Source organism: Electrophorus electricus, chromosome 22, assembly GCF_041902795.1.
Source record: "Electrophorus electricus isolate QZ-2024a chromosome 22, ASM4190279v1, whole genome shotgun sequence".
Taxonomy (NCBI): domain Eukaryota; kingdom Metazoa; phylum Chordata; class Actinopteri; order Gymnotiformes; family Gymnotidae; genus Electrophorus; species Electrophorus electricus.
Genome location: NC_137518.1, coordinates 11,728,312 through 11,752,073, shown reverse-complemented (window position 1 = coordinate 11,752,073; position 23,762 = coordinate 11,728,312). Strand labels below are relative to the sequence as shown.

General features: G+C 44.4%; 1 protein-coding gene across 2 annotated transcripts in view; it reads left to right on the top strand.

Moving 5' to 3' along the window:
* col2a1b (collagen, type II, alpha 1b) overlaps nucleotides 1–23,762 on the top strand; it is a 61,491-nt gene that overhangs the window by 35,467 nt on the left and 2,262 nt on the right. For both annotated transcript variants that reach the window (XM_027016574.3, XM_027016573.3), the window contains 24 exons: nucleotides 1,311–1,364; nucleotides 2,345–2,398; nucleotides 2,569–2,613; nucleotides 3,358–3,456; nucleotides 3,626–3,733; nucleotides 6,842–6,895; nucleotides 7,845–7,898; nucleotides 8,033–8,086; nucleotides 8,753–8,806; nucleotides 9,870–9,977; nucleotides 10,831–10,884; nucleotides 10,967–11,020; nucleotides 13,169–13,330; nucleotides 14,096–14,203; nucleotides 14,294–14,401; nucleotides 15,239–15,292; nucleotides 15,443–15,550; nucleotides 18,664–18,717; nucleotides 18,894–19,001; nucleotides 19,234–19,287; nucleotides 19,375–19,482; nucleotides 20,137–20,425; nucleotides 22,322–22,509; nucleotides 23,513–23,755. In XM_027016574.3, coding sequence (XP_026872375.3) covers nucleotides 1,311–1,364; nucleotides 2,345–2,398; nucleotides 2,569–2,613; nucleotides 3,358–3,456; nucleotides 3,626–3,733; nucleotides 6,842–6,895; nucleotides 7,845–7,898; nucleotides 8,033–8,086; nucleotides 8,753–8,806; nucleotides 9,870–9,977; nucleotides 10,831–10,884; nucleotides 10,967–11,020; nucleotides 13,169–13,330; nucleotides 14,096–14,203; nucleotides 14,294–14,401; nucleotides 15,239–15,292; nucleotides 15,443–15,550; nucleotides 18,664–18,717; nucleotides 18,894–19,001; nucleotides 19,234–19,287; nucleotides 19,375–19,482; nucleotides 20,137–20,425; nucleotides 22,322–22,509; nucleotides 23,513–23,755 — 2,376 coding nt within the window. The remainder of the gene's footprint in view (nucleotides 1–1,310; nucleotides 1,365–2,344; nucleotides 2,399–2,568; nucleotides 2,614–3,357; nucleotides 3,457–3,625; nucleotides 3,734–6,841; nucleotides 6,896–7,844; nucleotides 7,899–8,032; nucleotides 8,087–8,752; nucleotides 8,807–9,869; nucleotides 9,978–10,830; nucleotides 10,885–10,966; nucleotides 11,021–13,168; nucleotides 13,331–14,095; nucleotides 14,204–14,293; nucleotides 14,402–15,238; nucleotides 15,293–15,442; nucleotides 15,551–18,663; nucleotides 18,718–18,893; nucleotides 19,002–19,233; nucleotides 19,288–19,374; nucleotides 19,483–20,136; nucleotides 20,426–22,321; nucleotides 22,510–23,512; nucleotides 23,756–23,762) is intronic.

Here is a 23,762-nt window from a genome sequence, read left to right as displayed (position 1 = left end):
AGATTTGACAGAGATTGGCACACACAGCTAAGGTGGAAATGTGCCATTTCCACATGGTAAATTCCTGCACAAGAAACTGGGGAATGTAGTTCTCTATATATGGTGTTACATATTAAATTTTATTTACTATAACACCACTTAAAGAGACCTTTCAGAACGGAGGCAAGGAACACACGTGTGCATAAGCAGAGCTAAAGAAGAAACTTGACAAAAACCTCCAGAACAATATGAAGGAGGTGTGGAGAGAACTGGGCCCTTGCACTGCCTATATAAACAGACTGGAAACTCAGTGGTTGACAGGAATAGCTAATGAGGCGATTTTTCTAAGATTTACAGTATTTGGCAGGTACCTTTGCCCAGAATAACTGACAGTAGTGCTTTATAATCTCTCTCAAACACATATCCTTATGTCAGCATTTTTATGTGCTTAATGATTCTGGGAAGAGGTGAGTGTTCGATCTTCGTTCGAAGACAGCCAGTGTATCAGCTGTAAAGACAGCCAGGGGATGTTAATTCCACCACCTTCATGTCAAACTGTACTAGAGGCTCAGTGGCACTGTGGTGTAGAACAGGCTTTGACTTATAAACATCAGTCCAGTCAGTATTGTGATGTCTAGGGGGACATTTAAATCATTATATACCACCACAAATCTTTTTTAAAACCCATAATGTTTGTAACCCAACTGAGGACCTATGTGGTCTCCACCTCTACCCCCTTCCTGACTGGTTCTAATTAAAACTCTACACAGGCAGAGCTGCAGCTCCTGACTGAATCCCCCAGAAGGTTCTGAACCAGTGATCAGTAGAGTTGTACATTGTCTCTTCTCCTCTAAAAAAGCCAAAATGTTCTCCTCCCCACTTTGGAGGATAAAAACAAGGCACCCAGGATACAGACCATTTATTCTCAATTCCCACATCATGAAGACGTTTGAGAAGGTGGTCCTCAAGCAACTCTGATTCTGGGTTACAAAACATATGGACCCCCTGTAATGTACTTTACCAGCCACACTTAACTAGTCCTCCATCTACATGATTCTCTGAATGAGGAATAAATTCAGTTCAAGCATCTTTGAGTCCAGGGTTTGTCCAGCTAACTCAGGGGCCTGCTCTGGTCTAAGTCCATTACACAGGAGGTGACACACCTGAATGAGGATCATGAGAAGGGCATCACATGACTGACTGGACCTTGGAGCATCTTTAGCAACCATCTTATTATGCCACCAGCTCATTTCGAAAGTGCCACTGCGCCCAAGATTAGACTGGTTTACGGAATACGGCGCCTCACTGACAGTGTGTTTACTTCTGTACAGGGACCTGCTGGAGAGAGAGGAGAACAAGGGCAGCCTGGGCCACCTGGTTTCCAGGTAAATGTTTGTGCTAAATATGAAATGTTAGTAATGTAACCGCTGTAACGGTGAAATGTTAGTAATGTAACCGCTGTAACGGTGAAATGTTAGTAATGTAACCGCTATAACGGTGAAATGTTAGTAATGTAACCGCTGTAGCGGTGAAATGTTAGTAATGTAACCGCTGTAACAGTGAAATGTTAGTAATGTAACCGCTATAACGGTGAAATGTTAGTAATGTAACCGCTGTAGCGGTGAAATGTTAGTAATGTAACCGCTGTAGTGGTGAAATGTTAGTAATGTAACCGCTGTAACGGTGAAATGTTAGTAATGTAACTGCTGTAGCGGTGAAATGTTAGTAATGTAACCGCTATAGCAGTGAAATGCTAGTAATGTCAGTCAAACATCAAACCCATTATCAAATATATGTGGAATTGAGGTGTATGTCAAAGTAAATAAGGACTAGAAACCTAAACCTAAACTTAGACAACAAAGAGTATATCTACCTGAAAATTTACAAATATATTAATTGCATAACAATACATTTCATAATGGCAACAAGCCTAACATATGATTTTGTGTTATGTTTATCCACCTCTTATACATATATAAAATATATTGTATATGATGGTACATTGCAGCTTCATAGCTTTTAGTTGGTAAAAATAATTTGTAAGCTAAATAAATGAATTAATTATTAATATCCAGGCTGATGTAGAGCACTGCAGATTACTCCAAAATAATAATAGAAAATTGTAGTCTATATTTTTAAGATTTTGCCAGAGCAAATAAAGTGTGGTTTAAAATGTGTGGTAACAAGTAAACCTTTAAACAGTGTAGAAATTGTGTTAAAATAATAAGCAAATCAACAAATCACCTTCCTTAATTACTTTGTTCTGCATTAAAAATGTAAAAGTATGTAAAATGTAAAAGACATTTTCAAAGTATATATGTAGATTAGTAATGAGAAGGTGTCTGATGTCTGTCATGTGTTGTAGGGTCTGCCTGGCCCTCCAGGGCCGCCTGGCGAGGGAGGGAAACCTGGAGATCAGGTGAGTGTCTGCCACAGACATTATCTGTCTGCTAGGGTTGCGCCATTATTGTACTGGCCATTATTCATGGTATTTGATGAATAAGTAATGATTTATTTGACACACATAAACTTAAACACATAAACAGACATAAACACATAAATGTAATAATGCATCTCCTCTTTGCGCAGGGAGTCCCAGGAGAAGCTGGTCTTGCAGGAATCACTGGACCCAGAGTGAGAACCTTTCCTTTTTAAAATATTTGAGATCATTTCCACCTGTTGCCATAAGATTAACCATATTTGCAAAGTTACTGCTTCTGCCATGCAGTAAAATACATCTGTATGCGAAATTTCAGATGTGTGTGAGTGTGACCATGTGTAGCACTATAACAGCTCTCAGACTCCTGCTGTTGTTAGAATTATAACATTTCTACACTGTGCTATAATTTTCATAATACTATATAGACCATGTGTTTTAGGTATGGTACATTTTTATAATCAGTCATAATATTCAAAAATACTGCAAGGTAAGACCATTTAGAACTACTAGTACTCAATAATTAGGAGATTTAGATTTTGTCAGATGCTGCTTGATTTATTTTTTATTCTCAGGAACTTGATAAATTTGTGTAATTAAATATACACAAGGAAAATAATAATTGTCTTAGAACAAAGCCTTCTGGGACAAAGAACTTATGCACAGATAAATCAATGTGTACAAACTGGTACCATCCAATCAGGTAATACCCGAGCCAGGAGATCAATATCTTAATTCCATTTTTAGTCTATCTAAAAGAATACTCCAATCTGTTGAGTTGAAATACCCTGCTGGGGCTTATCCGAGAAGACAGGAATAGAGCATGTAATACTGTAGCTACTGCAAACTCTGTATTAGATAAGGCATGAAATGTACGTATACAGTGTATGTGTGCAAATTCCAGCTTAGCTACTGACCTCCCCCTGTGACTGTCCTCACAGGGAGAGCGTGGTTTCCCAGGAGAACGAGGAGGCGCAGGACCCCAGGGTCTACAGGGACCACGTGGTCTTCCTGGAACTCCAGGAACTGATGGACCCAAGGTGAACAAGAGTACCCTGTCTTAAACACCACATTTTCAGATTTGAGGCTTTTGTGTGGACGTCCCAGGTTAGGTCAGATATTCATTTGAAACTGCCCATCATGTTATCAGATATGAACAGACAGATGTACCGATTGAAATGTGTGGTGTGAATCTCTGCTCATGTCCAGGGAGCTGTTGGTCCTGCTGGAACCCCTGGTGCTCAAGGGCCCCCTGGTCTGCAAGGCATGCCCGGCGAGAGAGGACCTTCCGGTGTTCCAGGACCAAAGGGTGACAGAGTAAGTGAAAGCAACAAGAAAAAAATATGTGTTGCCTATGTCTATGGAGCAAATTCAAGACAGACTCAGTAGCTAAATATATTTCCTGCTGTATCAACACCATTCAAATATTAATATATTACTCCTTTAGATAGCACCAAAAACCCTTATATTTTACATTGATAGTTATTTCTACCTGTCCTGGACAGACTATCAGTGTATTATGTCCTGTCTTCCTGTGTGCTTGTGGTCTGTGTGTTGGTTTTCGTTCATGTTTGAGGACAGTTTGTAGAACTTAAAACTTAATCTAGTTAAACTCACCTTCATGAGCTCTGCAAAACATTTCACAGGGTGCTTTCATAAACCATTTATTGAAAAATAGCAGCAGCATTAATATGTAATAGTATGACATGATACAATAGAAGGTGTAAAAAAGCAAATCGAGTCAGTACACAGCAGGTATCAGAGCAATAAATTCAGTTAATAATGCACTTTTCTTAAACCGAAAGTGCTACAAAATCAACAATAGCAACAAATAAATGATATCAAAACATCAATCCAAAGTAGGAGCATCTAACAGGGTAAGGTAGAGCCTTCCTCAAGGGAGCTAGGTCAGGTAGTAATATTTCAGCTCTTTATAGCTTCTTAAATGACTTCAGGTTTCCAAAAGTTCAGTGATGCCTCAGGAATGTCTCCTGGAACTTGCTATAAATGGACATTTGTGTTTTTTTGGTGTGGGGGTATTTCTAATGGATTTTGGCATTCAGAGAAATTTGGCGAAAGGTAGTGGGAATAAAATGTTGCATTGCAAGTGTTCTCAGGTGTTGAAGGAAAACTCACACACTCACATTATCGGAATATCTGCTGGCAGCTCCCACTCCCACACTGTTGTCCTATCCTTATCCAAATATACACTTCTCGAAGGCCCTCTTAACCTCCCAAGTTTCTCTTTACAAATAAGGCCTTCCCAAACTTAAATGGATCTCTAAAGAAGTATTTTCTTCTTCTTTTCTTGAAGGCTTCTGCTCTCAACACCATCCAGCCTATGCTTCAGCTTTTCCTGCAGTGTTAATATACTTTCCTCCTCACCTCCACTTTCTAAGCGACATTAACCCCTGAATCAGCCCCCCCCAGCTCCTGAATCAGTGGTCATCACCTCAGCTCCTGAATCAGTCGTCAACACCTCAGCTCCTGAATCAGCCCCCCCCCCTCAGCTCCTGAATCAGTCATCATCACCTCAGCTCCTGAATCAGCTCCCCCAGCTCCTAAATCATTCATCATCACCTCAGCTCCTGAATCAGCCCCCCCCTCAGCTCCTGAATCAGTCATCATCACCTCAGCTCCTGAATCAGCTCCCCCAGCTCCTAAATCATTCATCATCACCTCAGCTCCTGAATCAGTCATCATCACCTCAGCTCCTGAATCAGCTCCCCCCCCAGGTCCTAAATCAGTCATCATCACCTCAGCTCCTGAATCAGCCCCCCCCCCCAGCTTCTAAATCAGTCGTCATCACCTCAGCTCCTGAATCAGCCCCTCCTCAGCCATCTAAACTTTACTCTCTGCCCAATGCCCATCAATTTTATCCTCCCCTGTTAAAAAAAAAACACAGGTTTGGCCCCTAAACCCATCCACAATTTTTCAACCAAACACCTAAGACAGATGGAACACAACCGAACAGCAACCTGTCCTCAACATATCTGAAGCAGTGTGGGACCACTAGGAAGACAAATAGCTGTCAAAGTGAAGAAACATTTGGGACAATAGACGACTCTGAGCAAATAAATACTCACCAGCCTCGATAAATACTGTTAGATATACTTTTCTTGGTTGGTCTTTTGTACTACAATCCATCCATAGTGTACAGAACATAACTGACACTTTGACAATCAGATGCAAGATCAAACTGCATGTGAATGACATGAGCAAGTACTGAATTTCAAAACACCACACCACAGTGGATAAAGCACTAAGAAATAAAGTGCTAGCTGAAAACAGTAGTGATAAATAACATTACTGTGACGGGACAGTACGGGTGGAGGCTCCAGTTGTAGAACTCTTGCTGGGGGGAACCAGAGGGCAAGGGAAGATAGATATGTATGTTTTGGTGAAACAGAGACCAAAATGAAACAAAGTGTAACAGTTTCCCCAAGCGGAATTTGAACCAGCAAAGTATGGTAGATACCAAAATGTATGTGCTCAAACTGAGGGTTAGTTTTCCCAAAAGCAATAAATAACTGAGCAATAATAACACAAATAGTCCTACTCCTTTGAGAGAATGCTTTCTTCTGAACCATTTTCTCTTTCTTTTGAGCTGGTTTCTCTCCTTTCACTCTCCTGAATACCATACCAGTCACCCCTCTACAAAGACGGGACACTAAGTTGCTCTTCATTTGGGTTTAAATACAGAGCCCAGCAGGTGCGCACAATCAGCATTGATTAGCCCAAAAGGATCCTGGGAAGTGGCGTACCCAGGGCTGAGAGTTCCTGCTCTGCAAGTGTTCTTAGGCCCCCTGCTGGTTACCTGCAGCACAAGCTGGGCCCTTAAAATTACATATACTGCATCCAAAAACACTCTGAGCCCCAATGAGGTGTGTTTTGGATATAGTAAAATAATCTAAAAGTAACTAACTCTATGATGACTCAGTGAAAAGTCACCAGAATCATCCTCCAATGACATCTCACAGTGAACCTCAAAGGGTAGAGTATGAAAATTGTGCTCTAATGTGTGGTTATCAACAAATAAATGTGTTTACATTGAGTGCTTTACCACAGCCGATTGCTTCTCTTCCAGTCAAAATGAATGAAGATGTGACTCAGTGCTTCATGTGTTTCAGTCATTCAGTGCACACTTCTGAGTTCTGAAAAGAATGACCTGCTGCTCTGTAGAAATATTTCTATTTCCATACAGTTTTGAAATGTCACAATAACATGATTGTGTTTTTTTTCACCGTTTCTTTCATCGAATATTAATTTGGTATTCAGCACTTGTATTCATCTAAATTGTCACTATTTGGTATCAGAAACAAAAGGAATGTTCATTTGATGCCAAGTAAATAGAAGACCAGGAGAGTAACTGGGTGCGGTTTGAGTGTCTGGTCTGGTGATGATCTTCCCTGCACTCTTCCACAGGGAGACAACGGTGACAAGGGACCTGAAGGAGCTGCCGGCAAAGACGGAGCACGGGTGAGTACCGGGCCCACAGAACCGCAAGTACCGGGCCCACAGAACCGCGAGTACCGGGGCCACAGAACCGCGAGTACCAGGCCCATAGAACCGTGAGTACTGGGCCCACACGACCGTGAGTACCGGGCCCACACGACCGTGAGTACCAGGCCCACAGAACCGTGAGTACCGGGCCCACACGACCGTGAGTACCAGGCCCACACGACCACGAGTATGGGGGCCCACACGACCGTGAGTACCAGGCCCACAGAACTGCAAGTTCCGGGCCCACAGAACCGTAAGTACCGGGCCCACACAACCGTGAGTGCCAGGCCCATGGAACCTTGAGTACCAGGGCCACACGACCGTGACTACCAGGCCCACAGAACCGTGAGTACCAGGCCCACACAACCGTGAGTACCAGGCCCACAGAACCGTGAGTACGAGGCCCACACAATCGTGAGTACCAGGGCCACACGACCGTGAGTACAAGGCCCACAGAACCGTGAGTACCAGGCCCACAGAACCGTGAGTACCAGGCCCACACAATCGTGAGTACCAAGCCCACACAACTTTCACAGCGTCAGTTCCTTCACATACTCGACACTCAGCACCAAGCTTACTGCACTGATAACAAAACATGAGTGAATACAATGTGCATCTGTTGGATTAAAAATGATTTAAAATCAACATGTTTAAGAGTATTATTAATATAATAGATGGTGAACACTCTCACTCTAGATGAATTGGGTGAAGTCCTCTGTGGGTTTTTAGAAAAGACAGGCGTGTCTGTTTAGTTCTTCCATTTAAATAGTCTAATCTGTAAGTCAGTTTCTCCAACCATAATATAAATCATTAAGTTGGCATTATATGGCATTGATATGCATGTAAATCCTTTACCAGTGTTAGTATTAGCAGTCTGTAGGATGCTGACCCTAACCCTAATCCTAACAACATGCACATCTTTCAGGGTTTGACTGGCCCAATTGGACCTCCTGGCCCTGCTGGTCCCAATGGTGAGAAGGTAACAAACTATTCTCTACTTATATTTGTATAATAAGTAATTTCACAGAAATCTCTTTTATCATTTTCTGTGCCACTCATGATAGATGTGCAATATCGTGTTCTGTTTGAAGACCATGCTGTCTCCTTTTACAGGGAGAGTCCGGACCCGCGGGACCCTCTGGACCTGCTGGTGCTCGTGGTGCCCCTGTAAGTATTTTTAGCTTTCTCACGCATTTGCACAGTTGAATATAAAAATTAATAGTTTTAAAGGTCAGAATTAATTAACAGAAATAAATAGAACAAAAAGTGACCCATGCTACCCTGATATTTAAAAGTTACCCACACACAACGCTCAGATTTAAAGGGATTTTGCGACTATCTGGTCACCTGAAAGTCACTAAGGGAGATCTGCTGATATTCTTCATGGAAACGTTGTCCGAGATGCCATGCGGTAGGTTAGCCTACAGTACCAGAGACCAGAGAGGACCGCAGTAAAGTGTCCTTTTCTCCAAAACACCAGTTTGGTTTTGATGTTAAAGAGAAATATTCTTCATGCGTCCTTACCCACGTCAGTTGTAACAAACCAAGACTTCTTCTGTAAATTACAGCCATTCGTAATAAATCTACAACAATAAAATTAAAATCTAAATCCTGCAGATCGTGGTGTATCCTTACACTGAACTGACTCCATGTCTTAATAAAATAATGACAGAGAGATTTTAGGTGCCAAAACTTAAAATAAATTTCAAGCACCTGAACAAAAACAATAATGCCAGTTTGTGAAACTCACTAATGATTTCGATATATTTCTATATAATAATAATTATAATTTTTATTTTGTAATTTGTTATTTGTGTTTGTTTCACGTCACAGGGTGACCGGGGTGAGACGGGTCCACCTGGTGCCGCCGGGTTCGCTGGGCCTCCTGTGAGTGCAGCTGCTCTAGTCCTCTTGTTTTAGACAGACCTTTAGCATGGCTCTGCTGTAATTGGTCAGGCCTGTAGCATAGCTCTGCTGTAATTGGTCAGGCCTTTAGCATGGCTCTGCTGTAATTGGTCAGGCCTGTAGCATGGCTCTGCTGTAATTGGTCAGGCCTTTAGCATGGCTCTGCTGTAATTGGTCAGGCCTTTAGCATGGCTCTACTAAAGGCCTGACCAATTAAAGATTATAGTCCAATAATACAAATAGACACTAAACAGAAGCAAATGAAGAAATTCATGCAATTAAAATGTTTGAAATTTGGAAATACTGTGACTCTAAATTGAATATTTCATGTAGTTTCGTTGTAAATGAATGAATAGGAGATTGGGAATTGGTATCAGGTGCACCGGTCTAGATCTGAACTGCCCTTTGCTTGGAGAATACAGATTTAGATACATTAATGTTGTTTTGGGGCCCAGCTCCTGGAATCTATAACATAATTGTCAGAAATATGTTGGAAAGAGAGCAGTTTTAGAGAGAAGAAGAAATTACCAGTTTCTTCCAGACCATGGAAGCTTGTCACTAGATTTAAGTGGTGTAGTGCGTGATTTAATGAGTTTGTGGTTTCCCAGGTTAACCTAATTAGATTAGATTAGATTAGATTAGATTAGCCTAATTTTTAAGATTGAAGGAAAAGGCATTACAATACAAGTGCAATAAGGGGTGAGTGCTGGCTAAGATTTAGATCAAGTTAAAGTGAAATAAAATATTCTGATAGAGTTGATGCCTAAGTAAGGGATGGGATCTTCTCTGAGTAAATTCTGACAAAGAAAGCCATGGTTAGGGTTAGGCTATTACCCTCATTATATAGTAATATTTTAGCCATTTCTATGCCCTATTTAAATAATTATTCTAAATATAATTAACAGAATGGTATACAGTGTTATTTGCTACTTATTAAGCAGATATGAATATGTCATTATTATCAGCATTAGTGTACTTTTATAATGCTCTATCTTCACAGTAAGCTTTGATGTTGTCGTTCATAGTTGGATTTCTTTCTCCTTAGGGTGCCGATGGTCAGCCTGGTGTCAAGGGGGAGCAGGGGGAGGGTGGGCAGAAAGGAGATGCAGGAGCCCCTGGACCACAAGGGCCCTCTGGAGCTCCAGGACCTCAGGTAATATGTGATAGCATGTGATCTAAGCAGAACACTACTAACATTTTACTGTCTGGTTTACCCAATAGATTGATGTTAATAAAAACAACAATATGTAATCTTGCTTTTGTTATAATTTATTTTTGCCATATCTTTATTTAGGACATGGTTTAAACAATTATCATCTTTACTTGAAAAGCTTTGTGAACCTTTAGGAAAACCGATTGTTGCAGTATGTGCCAGAGGATGCCATCTTGACGCATCAAAAGAAATTTAAGGGATGTAGTTTAAAGGTGGTTGAACCTAGGATTAGAAGATCTTGCAAAGGAATTTTCAAAGACTTGGGCCTCCATCAGTTCAGGCTAGTAAAATAGTTACTACAGTACTCTGCACAGCAGTGGGCAGAGTGCACCTGCATACCATGCAGTCACAAGGCACCCATCTTGATAACACCTGTTTACATGAGTCCACCATATGAAAACTAAATACAAATTATATTCAGTATTTTGCCAGCACTGCAAAACTGGACTAAGCACATGCATACAGGCAAAGAGCCACATGAATTCTGTTCACATTCATGCTGCATAGTCATGAATCAGGTACATATCTGAACTAAGACCACATATGACAGTGATTCAAATCTGTTTTGTATGTCCACACAGCCCTGAAAAAATCTGATTTGTGTAACAAGGCAAAAAGTCAGATTTCAGTCAGTACAGCCTGGTGATGCGAATGTAGCCTTAACTACCCTGTTGGGAGCTTTTGGCAACAATGACCCATTGTCTATTAGTTCTTGCTATGCAGTAAGTCTGTTGTTCATTATTAAATGTCCTAATTTTATCATATTATCACAATCATCTTTAACACATTTTAGGGACCAACTGGTGTTTATGGACCTAAAGGTGCTCGTGGTGCTCAAGGACCTCCTGTGAGTAAGAGCATCTTTACGGAAAATTCCTGAAAATTGAAAAGTGTTCTGACTGACTTGTACTCTGCTTTTACCCAACCAGGGAGCTACTGGATTCCCAGGAGCTGCTGGCAGAGTTGGGCCACCAGGTCCCAATGTGAGTCTAATGTCCCACTGTAATACCATGTCCTCCTTAATACCATGTCCACTATAATACCATGTCCACTGTAATACCATGTCCTCTTTAATACCATGTCCACTGTAATATCATGTCCTCTTTAATACCATGTCCACTGTAATACCATGTCCACTGTAATACCATGTCCTCTTTAATACCATGTCCACTGTAATATCATGTCCTCTTTAATACCATGTCCACTGTAATACCATGTCCACTGTAATACAATGTGCTCTTTAATACCATGTCCACTGTAATACCATGTCCACTGTAATACCATGTCCTCTTTAATACCATGTCCACTATAATACCATGTCCACTGTAATACCATGTCCTCTTTAATACCATGTCCACTATAATACCATGTCCACTGTAATACCATGTCCACTGTAATACCATGTTCTCTGGGAGCTGCACACTCAGCTAAAGGATGACTATGGCATACATTCATTTAAATGTTTACAATAACAATTCCAACATATGAAGTCCTTAAGACTAATATGTAAATGTTTTTGCTCACATATACCAGACATATGTTACATACGTTACATACAGAGTTGCAGTGAGACGTGCTGACATGCACACTTACAGATGCTACGTCTTCATCGCCTTTGTGCGCAAATTGCAAGCGATAAAGTGAACATTTGTGAAAAGGCATTTGCATCAAACTGCTTTTATTAATAATAATTTCCCAACTAAACAGCACAATTATCAATATTCAAAGGATATTCAAAGATAATTGAGGAATAGACCAGCTCTCATAAAGGAATAGACCAGTTCTCATAAAGGAATAGACCAGCCCTCATAGAGGAATAGACCAGCTCTCATAGGGAAATAAGACAGCTTTCATAGGGGAATACACCAGGTCTCATAGGGAAATGGACCAGCTCTCATAGGGCAATAGACCAGCTCTCATAGAGGAATAGACCAGCTCTCATAGAGGAATAGAGCAGGTCTCATAGAGGAATAGACCAGCCCTCATAGGGGAATAGACCAGGTCTCATAGAGGAATAGACCAGCCCTCATAGGGAAATAGACCAGCTCTCATAGAGGAATAGACCAGCCCCCATAGAGGAATAGACCAGGTCTCATAGAGGAATAGACCATCCCTCATAGGGCAATAGACCAGCCCTCATAGGGGAATGGACCAGCCCTCATAGAGGAATAGACCAGCTTTCATAAGGGAATGGACCAGCCCTCATAGGGGAATAGATCAGCTGTCATAGAGGAATAGAGCAGGTCTCATAGAGGAATAGACCAGCTCTCATAGACGAATAGACCAGCTCTCATAGAGGAATAGACCAGGTCTCATAGGGGAATAGACCAGTTCTTATAGGGGAATAGACCAGTTCTCATAGGGGAATAGACCAGCTTTCATAGGGCAATAGACCAGATCTCATAGGGAAATGGACCAGCTCTCATAGGCGAATAGACCAGCTCTCATAAAGGAATAGACCAGCCCTCATAGGGGAATAGACCAGCTCTCATAGGGAAATAAGACAGCTTTCATAGGGGAATAGACCAGCCCTCATAGGGGAATAGACCAGCCCTCATAGGGGAATAGACCAGCTCTCATAAGGGAATAGACCAGCCCTTATAGAGGAATAGACCATCCCTCATAGGGCAATAGGCCAGCTCTCATAGGGGAACAGACCAGCCCTCATAGGGGAATGGACCAACCAGCTGTCCAGGGTCTCAGGGCAGGAAGAAGACAGAGGGAACTTGGGAGTGCAGGTCAAGAACTGTGACCGGTCAAGAATGTGAGCTACAACCAGGACCTGGTGAGGAATACAAGCTGAAGCTGGACCTACAGCAGGGATTGGAGCAGGAGCTTGGCTTGAAATGGGAATAGCAACAGGAACTAGAGCAGGAACAGGAACAGTAACTAGGAACTGGCGTGGGATCTACGGTGGGGCCTGGAATGCAGTCAGAAATGGGGGCTGGTGTGTCTGCAATTAGTTGTTTTAAAAATCTAACATGCACCACGGTTTTGACATAGTGCTACAATTTTTTTTTTACCACATAATAATCCTACAAACCCATTAATCTACAAACATTTCTGATTTTATCCTAACCATCACCATATATTATTTAGTGGCCAGATTTGTTTCATTCCTGTTCTTTCAGGGTAATCCTGGCCCGCCTGGTCCGGCTGGGCCTCCTGGGAAGGACGGTCCTAAGGGTGTGCGTGGAGATGGTGGTCCCCCAGGTAGACAGGGTGACTCTGGCCTGCGTGGACCTGCTGGTCCACCTGGAGAAAAGGGAGAACCCGGGGAGGATGGCCCTCCTGTGAGTAACCTTCACATCTCTCACAAAGATCACAGTATAAATGTACAATTTCTTAAACTTGAGACTAATGTGAGAAATCTTTCTTCTTAGTGAAATGAGTCAGGTGACCAGAATACTAAATGATGGATTATTGTAGACTGCTTAGAGACCAGACTCTTCCAAGTCTAACTTGACAGTTCTGACATCCACACTTTAGACTATACCATTTCTATTCATCATCATTATCTAGTAAGTTGATAACATTTTCAAAAAATCTGAAACTCAAACTCTTAGACCAATTATATGTGCCTCAAGTAGTGTTCTCTCTTCCTGTGCTCTAAGCAGATCCAGATATCATACCATCAGATATATCATCAGATATCATAAACCATTTTGTTGCCTGTCATAGCTAAAGTCTGACATACACAGGGACAGTTATCTGAAAGACCTGTTATCAGATATGCAGCTATAACTCACTGCTGGTTAGATCTGACAAACAGTTGTTGTTTTCTCATCACATAAGTTGATTAGTTAAGTTACATTTGTGATCTGATGGAGCTTGTAATTGTTTTAGTTACATGAGCAACCAAATCAATCTCTGAACCACAAAGGTGTGTGTAATTATACAGTCATGGGTATGGTTTACCACGTAATTCTTGCAATAGCAAGTAATAAATACTCATGGTATACCCAGTATGTGGATTATTTAAGGTTAAATACTGATGATGATAATGATTACTGATAACAAGTTTGAGTCATTTGAATATGGCCTATATTCTGTCCCAGGGTCCAGATGGCCCAGGAGGTCCCCAGGGTCTTGCTGGGCAGCGTGGTATTGTGGGTCTGCCAGGACAGCGTGGTGAAAGAGGCTTCCCTGGCCTTCCAGGGCCGTCTGTATGTAACAGCTGCAATATAATTGTATTATATTATACCAGGAATAATATTGTACAATAACATCTCATGTAATGTGCGACCTGTTTGCAGGGAGAGCCTGGGAAGGAGGGGACTCCAGGAGGACCTGGAGATCGCGGCCCTCCTGGACCCGTAGGGCCACCTGGACTAACAGGTCCATCAGGAGAAGCTGGTAGAGAGGTCAGTCAGTAGACGCTGCTACTATATAAGGGTAGGGTCATCTGGTTCTGTCTTTTAGCTGTGAAACTGCCCTGTTAAAGTTCCACATGGAAACTCTAATGTGCGTCTGCTAATGAAGAGAATACCTTTCTCTCTTACATGTTTCAGAGTCTGCGATGTAAAACAAACAATACCTTTTAGGCTCTCATCTTTAAAGCTGCAGGTTCTAAATGAATCCTGACGTTGTCAGTTGCTTCATTTGGATGTGAGGCACTTTATTTAGGATCAGGGCATCTCTCATTAATTAATAAATGTATAAAAGTGCACTTTAAGCCCATGAAAAAACAAATGTAGGACATCATTCAACATAGGACTGAGGGAGGATTATTATATTATGACATGTTACCCACAACAATGGAGACTGATGTTACAGATGAATTTTAGAAGCGATAAATGAAGTCTGCAGAAAAAAAATATTATCACTGATTCCTTTTGAACATAAATTTCCTTTCCACTGTAATAAATACATTTTAAAAGTATCCTGGATGCCTTAAGGTTAACACTTTGACCTTGTGCTAATAAAAATTAACAATGTAATACAAATCTTTGTTCTTTTATCTCAGTATTTCAGTTTTTAAACTGAAAACAAGTGTGTTTTATAGGGTTTAGAGAAGTCAGGCTTCCATCTTGTATAAATACTGTAAGCATCAATTAGATTAATTGATTATTAATGAATAATTTGATTGTTACTATACAGTATTTTATCTCTCAGACTTTTTCCTTTGAAAATAAAGTCAATCAGTGAATTTAAAAGTTCAATAAAAAAATGAAATCTGAATACCATTTGTTGTTCTATAGGGCAACCCTGGATCAGATGGTCCTCCTGGTCGGGACGGTGCCCCGGGAGTTAAGGTTACTTCACCGCTTACTTACATGCTGAACCTTCTCATAACTAGTTTGTGGATTTGTTTGCTTATCCTAATGCTCATGTGTTATATTTCGTATTTCTGGATGTGTGCTTAATGCAGTGCTGGTTGACTGGCCCACTTTGCTGTGTTTAAGGGGGACCGCGGTGAAACTGGCTCGGCTGGGCCTCCTGGTGCGCCAGGTGCTCCTGGTGTCTCGGGGCCTGTTGGTCCCACTGGCAAACAGGGGAACAGAGGAGAGGCTGTAAGTATATGTTCCTTTTGTAGCCAAAATCTGCTTTGCTCTTTGATGTCTGTGGCCAGGATCCAGTGTCATGCCTGTATAAGGTGTTTCTGGGGGTTTATTTCAGGAAAACAGAGCATCATTGCACATGTGGAGGGAACAATGTGTATAGAGCATGATAATTAGATGATAAACATGTAATAGACAGGAGGGCTTATCTGAAGGTGGAGTTGAACCCAGGTCTGAGTACGGGAGACCAGGGCAAACCAACGGATATTAGAACCCAAGTGCAGAGCAGGGGGAGAGAGTACAGGCTACACCACGCCCAGCGGGGAGAGAGTACAGGCTACACCACGCCCAGCGGGGAGAGAGTACAGGCTACACCACGCCCAGCGGGGAGAGAGTACAGGCTACACCACGCCCAGCGGGGAGAGAGTACAGGCTACACCACGCCCAGCGGGGAGAGAGTACAGGCTACACCACGCCCAGCGGGGAGAGAGTACAGGCTACACCACGCCCAGCGAGGAGAGAGTACAGGCTACACCACGCCCAGCGGGGAGAGAGTACAGGCTACACCACGCCCAGCTGGGAGAGAGTACAGGCTACACCACGCCCAGCGGGGAGAGAGTACAGGCTACACCACGCCCAGCGGGGAGAGAGTACAGGCTACACCACGCCCAGCGGGGAGAGAGTACAGGCTACACCACGCCCAGCGAGGAGAGAGTACAGGCTACACCACGCCCAGCGGGGAGAGAGTACAGGCTACACCACGCCCAGCGGGGAGAGAGTACAGGCTACACCACGCCCAGCGGGGAGAGAGTACAGGCTACACCACGCCCAGCGGGGAGAGAGTACAGGCTACACCACGCCCAGCGGGGAGAGAGTACAGGCTACACCACGCCCAGCGAGGAGAGAGTACAGGCTACACCACGCCCAGCGGGGAGAGAGTACAGGCTACACCACGCCCAGCTGGGAGAGAGTACAGGCTACACCACGCCCAGCGGGGAGAGAGTACAGGCTACACCACGCCCAGCGGGGAGAGAGTACAGGCTACACCACGCCCAGCGGGGAGAGAGTACAGGCTACACCACGCCCAGCGGGGAGAGAGTACAGGCTACACCACGCCCAGCGGGGAGAGAGTACAGGCTACACCACGCCCAGCGGGGAGAGAGTACAGGCTACACCACGCCCAGCGGGGAGAGAGTACAGGCTACACCACGCCCAGCGGGGAGAGAGTACAGGCTACACCACGCCCAGCGGGGAGAGAGTACAGGCTACACCACGCCCAGCGGGGAGAGAGTACAGGCTACACCACGCCCAGCGGGGAGAGAGTACAGGCTACACCACGCCCAGCGAGGAGAGAGTACAGGCTACACCACGCCCAGCGGGGAGAGAGTACAGGCTACACCACGCCCAGCGGGGAGAGAGTACAGGCTACACCACGCCCAGCGGGGAGAGAGTACAGGCTACACCACGCCCAGCGGGGAGAGAGTACAGGCTACACCACGCCCAGCGAGGAGAGAGTACAGGCTACACCACGCCCAGCGGGGAGAGAGTACAGGCTACACCACGCCCAGCGGGGAGAGAGTACAGGCTACACCACGCCCAGCTGGGAGAGAGTACAGGCTACACCACGCCCAGCGGGGAGAGAGTACAGGCTACACCACGCCCAGCGGGGAGAGAGTACAGGCTACACCACGCCCAGCGGGGAGAGAGTACAGGCTACACCACGCCCAGCGGGGAGAGAGTACAGGCTACACCACGCCCAGCGGGGAGAGAGTACAGGCTACACCACGCCCAGCGGGGAGAGAGTACAGGCTACACCACGCCCAGCGGGGAGAGAGTACAGGCTACACCACGCCCAGCGGGGAGAGAGTACAGGCTACACCACGCCCAGCGGGGAGAGAGTACAGGCTACACCACGCCCAGCGGGGAGAGAGTACAGGCTACACCACGCCCAGCGGGGAGAGAGTACAGGCTACACCACGCCCAGCGGGGAGAGAGTACAGGCTACACCACGCCCAGCGGGGAGAGAGTACAGGCTACACCACGCCCAGCGGGGAGAGAGTACAGGCTACACCACGCCCAGCGGGGAGAGAGTACAGGCTACACCACGCCCAGCGGGGAGAGAGTACAGGCTACACCACGCCCAGCGGGGAGAGAGTACAGGCTACACCACGCCCAGCGGGGAGAGAGTACAGGCTACACCACGCCCAGCGGGGAGAGAGTACAGGCTACACCACGCCCAGCGGGGAGAGAGTACAGGCTACACCACGCCCAGCGGGGAGAGAGTACAGGCTACACCACGCCCAGCGGGGAGAGAGTACAGGCTACACCACGCCCAGCGGGGAGAGAGTACAGGCTACACCACGCCCAGCGGGGAGAGAGTACAGGCTACACCACGCCCAGCGGGGAGAGAGTACAGGCTACACCACGCCCAGCGGGGAGAGAGTACAGGCTACACCACGCCCAGCGGGGAGAGAGTACAGGCTACACCACGCCCAGCGGGGAGAGAGTACAGGCTACACCACGCCCAGCGGGGAGAGAGTACAGGCTACACCACGCCCAGCGAGGAGAGAGTACAGGCTACACCACGCCCAGCGGGGAGAGAGTACAGGCTACACCACGCCCAGCGGGGAGAGAGTACAGGCTACACCACGCCCAGCGGGGAGAGAGTACAGGCTACACCACGCCCAGCGGGGAGAGAGTACAGGCTACACCACGCCCAGCGGGGAGAGAGTACAGGCTACACCACGCCCAGCGGGGAGAGAGTACAGGCTACACCACGCCCAGCGGGGAGAGAGTACAGGCTACACCACGCCCAGCGGGGAGAGAGTACAGGCTACACCACGCCCAGCGGGGAGAGAGTACAGGCTACACCACGCCCAGCGAGGAGAGAGTACAGGCTACACCACGCCCAGCGGGGAGAGAGTACAGGCTACACCACGCCCAGCGGGGAGAGAGTACAGGCTACACCACGCCCAGCGGGGAGAGAGTACAGGCTACACCACGCCCAGCGGGGAGAGAGTACAGGCTACACCACGCCCAGCGGGGAGAGAGTACAGGCTACACCACGCCCAGCGGGGAGAGAGTACAGGTAGCACCAACCTGAGCATATTTTTTCTCTTTTGTAGGGACCCCAAGGACCCACTGGACCTCCAGGACCTGCTGGAGCGAGAGGAATGGCTGTGAGTGTTTGTGGCCTTATACACTTCTGTCAGTAAGGGTGTTAAGAACATAACTGAGGTGTTGATGAATGTTTCACAAATAAGTGGTTAATAAAGACATCCAGTAAAAGGACAAGATCCACTGAATTTAATACAACTACCATACTCTCAGAGAATGTAATTTCTCTAACACACAGGGACCCCAAGGACCCCGTGGAGATAAAGGAGAGTCCGGTGAATCTGGAGAGCGGGGCCAGAAGGGTCATAGAGGGTTCACAGGTCTCCAGGGTCTACCTGGGCCTCCAGTATGTCAGTTTGTCTTTGTGATGCTGCACTGATATATCTAGGGACAGTGTTCACTCAAAGAATACAGATACTACAGTTTTTAAGGGTACAGATACTATAGTAACATATCATTTTTATGACTATAATGGTTTTTTATAGCAATTTAGGACCTATCAGGAAAAAGTTTGGGGGGTTTTTTCTTCAAAATGTTGTAGTTTGTGTATTCAGGGAGCTTTTGTTGCCCACACACAGGGCCAGGCTGGTGACCAGGGTGCTGTAGGACCCACTGGACCAAGTGGAGCAAGGGTAGGTGCCTTCAGTAGTGTCACATCACAGACCGCCCAGCAGGAAATGAATTCTGCTTGACCTCTTCTCACTCTTCTCTCTTTCTAGGGACCACCAGGCCCTGTTGGTCCATCCGGAAAAGACGGATTCAATGGCCTGCCTGGCCCGATTGGACCTCCTGGACCCCGTGGTCGCTCTGGAGAGACTGGACCAGCTGTGAGCAACATGGCTGTTTATCCAGCGTCACTGTTATATCAAAGCAATAGAATTACCACTAGAATGTGGTAATTCCTCTCTAGAATGTGCATCACAAATATACAGAACTGGATAACTCAGCCTGGAAAATGATAAAACAAGCATCAAAAATCGAAAACAGCCTATCATAAAGGTTTTTAATATACAGATTGTGCTCTGTGCAATGAAACCTTAATAGCCCTGTCTCATGGATTTATAACTAATTTTTAAATAAATCACAAATAATTCATCACTAGTACCATGCAATAAAATATAATAAGTGAGGAAGTATAAGACTGTTAGTAATCTCAGACTAACATTACTTTTTCAAAATAATTTCTACTGTGCCAAGGCTGTTTCTAGTCTGGGTAACACGTGTATTATGTTGGAGAACCTCATAGCTCTACTTAAAATCTAAATATTTCAAATACTACTGATGCTTAAATCAGAGTGGAACTTGCACGACACTCAAATATATTTAATGCACAGCCTGAACATGAAAAGACTCCACAAGTTTTCACCTTCTAGACTCTCTAAAGTAATTACTGAAGTATGATTGTAAAAATCCCTCTCTCTCTCCCTCTCTCTCTCTCTCTCTCTCTCTCTCTCTCTCTCTCTCTCGCTGTCCTATATTAGGGTCCCCCTGGTAATCCCGGACCCCCTGGACTTCCTGGGCCTCCTGGACCTGGAATCGATATGTCTGCCTTTGCCGGTCTGTCTCATCTAGAGAAGGCCCCTGATCCGCTGAGATACATGAGAGCTGACCAGGCGGCAGGAGGCACCAGGCAGCATGACGCAGAGGTGGATGCTACCCTCAAGTCCCTAAATAACCAGATCGAGAGTATACGTAGCCCCGATGGCACCAAGAAGAACCCTGCACGCACCTGCAGAGACCTCAGGATGTGCCACCCAGACTGGACGAGCGGTTAGTGGATACTGCTGGAATAATGTCAGCACATCAGAAAACAGAAGTTCTGGACAAAATAGTTTAGAAATAATAACACTTATAGTGACTCCAAAAGTGTAAATCCTGTGGGGAAGAACTTTTTCAACACTAGTAAGCAATGAACACTCCTTTTGACACATCCAAGGTAATGATTATCAAATGTCTTTCATATTCTTACACACTTTCTAACTTCCCTGTGTAAATAATATTAACAATTTTAATTATTTATTATAATAATTAATTATTAATAATCTTTTTCCACCATGTATTCACTTAGCTAGCATTTCACAAATCACTATAGCAACAGAGTCAAAAGCAGCCTGGTAAATGATTGAACAAAACACAGGGAGTGAGCAATAGGGAATACCAAAACACAGACCGTCAGTAAACCAGAGAGGCAAAACACAGACCGTTAGTAAATCAGAGAGGCATAACACAGACCGTTAGTAAATCAGAGACGCATAACACAGACTATCAGTAAACCAGAGAGGCATAGCACAGACCGTTAGTAAATCAGAGAGGCATAACACAGACCGTTAGTAAACCAGAGAGGCATAACACAGACCATCAGTAAACCAGAGAGGCATAGCACAGACCGTTAGTAAATCAGAGAGGCATAACACAGACCGTTAGTAAACCAGAGAGGCATAACACAGACCATCAGTAAACCAGAGAGGCATAGCACAGACCGTTAGTAAATCATCAGAGAAGCATAACACAGACCGTTAGTAAATCAGAGAAGCATAACACAGACCGTTAGTAAATCAGAGAAGCATAACACAGACCGTTAGTAAATCAGAGAAGCATAACACAGACCGTTAGTAAACCAGAGAAGCATAGCACAGACCGTTAGTAAACCAGAGAAGCATAACACAGACCGTTAGTAAATCACAGAAGCATAGCACAGACCGTTAGTAAACCAGAGAGGCATAGCTTAGACCGTTAGTAAATCAGAGAAGCATAACACAGACCGTTAGTAAATCAGAGAAGTATAACACAGACCGTTAATAAACCAGAGAAGCATAACACAGACCGTTAGTAAACCAGAGAAGCATAACACAGACCGTTAGTAAATCAGAGAAGCATAACACAGACCGTTAGTAAATCAGAGAAGCATAACACAGACCGTTAGTAAATCAGAGAGGCATGGTGATCCCAGTGGTGATCACACATAGCAAACAGCAATAGAAATAGAAATAAGATACAAAATATGCTAAAATATAAAATATAAATATATAGTATATGTCACAGCTTAGGGCAGTATAAATAGAACGTAGACCTGAAATACGTCATTGAGAAATAACACACAGCCCTGTGTCCTGAGACAGTGTTCTTAAACTAGTAATGGTGGTAATAAATAGGACTCTAAAATAACAATAAACAGTATGTATAGCAGCCGAGAGTGTTCACATGTGCAGGATTCAGTGTGATAGCATATGAGTAAACTACTGTTCTTATGGAAATATGTGGTCAAAATAAACAGGCGTCAGCGCAGTGGTCACTCACACACCTAGCACACCAGTGCAGTGATCACTCACACACCTAGCACACCAGTGCAGTGATCACTCACATACCTAGTACACACTCTTAAAGGAACACTACCAAACACCAGCAGTGACTGTTTAACACCTAGCATGACAGCCCATTCTTCAGATGGACCAATGAGGTGTTGAGTTACATAGGTTTTGAGTTATAAGATGGTTCTGTCGGTAAAGATAATTGGAATTATTTTGAAAATGGCTGAGACTCTTTCTTCGGTGACAGGGAGGTTGATATATAATGAGTTATGAGTCATTGTTAACAAGGGAAAGTTTAAATACAGTGTTACTAATGAATTGATCACCACAAACGTCTCTGTCACTCAACTCTTGACAGGAGAGTATTGGATCGATCCTAACCAGGGCTGCACCGTTGATGCCATGAAGGTCTTCTGCAACATGGAAACTGGTGAAACTTGTGTCCACTCCAAACCTGACAAAATCCCACGCAAGAACTGGTGGAGCAGCAAGAGCAGCCACCGCAAACACGTCTGGTTTGGGGAGACCATGAATGGTGGAGTCCATGTAAGACACACTGATCTTCTGGTTCCTAGGGTTTTCAATTAGCTCTTTTCCACCAGTGGGGAACCAGAACCGTTCTGGTTCGTGCATCTCATTTTGAAAATTTCAGCGTTTTTCCAATAAAATAAATTTGTTCCCAGCTGGAACCAGCCTACTGTATACTGGATACTGGATACTGTTTACTGGTCACCATAGTAGTATGCAGTGTAGTATCCAGTATGCGACAACTACATACTATGAGATCATGTGAACATATGAAGGTTCTGCCGGTAAAGGTTTTCTGCCACCGTTGCATGATGGGATACGGTACACCACGAAGATAGCTCTGGTTGCATACTAGAATATTGGGCGAAAGTAACACATCAATGGGTATTTTTCGCATACTGGAAAAATTTGTAGCCCAATCAGTACACAAGTAGTATGTAGTGGGCTATTTCGAATGCAGATAAAGAATAGTAGTTTCTTCAGCGTGAACCTTGATGACATGCAAGGGGTGTATCAGTTTGTAGAGGAAATAGTTATCTCTGCCCACATCGGTCATTATATTAGCTTGATTACATTAAACTTAGCCTACATTTAGTGTTAGTAATATTCACATATTAGTTATATTAACATTGTTCATTATCCGTTACTATTATTATCCATCTCTTATCAACAAGAGTTGATCCATGCTTGCTTTTTGAATAAAAACAAACATCTGTAACAGCATAAATGCTCGCAGGTAATCTATACGCGCCGCCATCTTGTTACTAATGTTTACTTTGACTGTACATTGTGCCACGCCCTCCGTTGATGACACATACTTGCTTCGAATAAAAATTGTTACAACCTCAGGCCGTATCTCAGAATAGCACTGAGAGTCTCACAAGCGCTCGAACGGAAACTGTTCCGCATTGGTGGAAAAAGGCTAAATATGGTGCAACAAATGATAGAGTGTACATGTGAGATTATGATGGTTTTTACCATTGTGCATTGTGGTTAATATTTCCCACTCTTGCTCCAACAGTTTAGCTATGGTGACGACAACTTGACTCCTAACACTGCCAGCATCCAGATGACTTTCCTGAGGCTGTTGTCCACAGAGGCCTCACAGAACCTCACGTATCACTGCAAAAATAGTGTGGCTTACATGGACCAGAGCACAGGCAACCTGAAGAAGGCTCTGATTTTGCAAGGTTCCAACGACATGGAGATCAGAGCTGAAGGCAACAGCCGCTTCAGATACAGTGTGCTGGAGGACAGCTGCATGGTGAGAC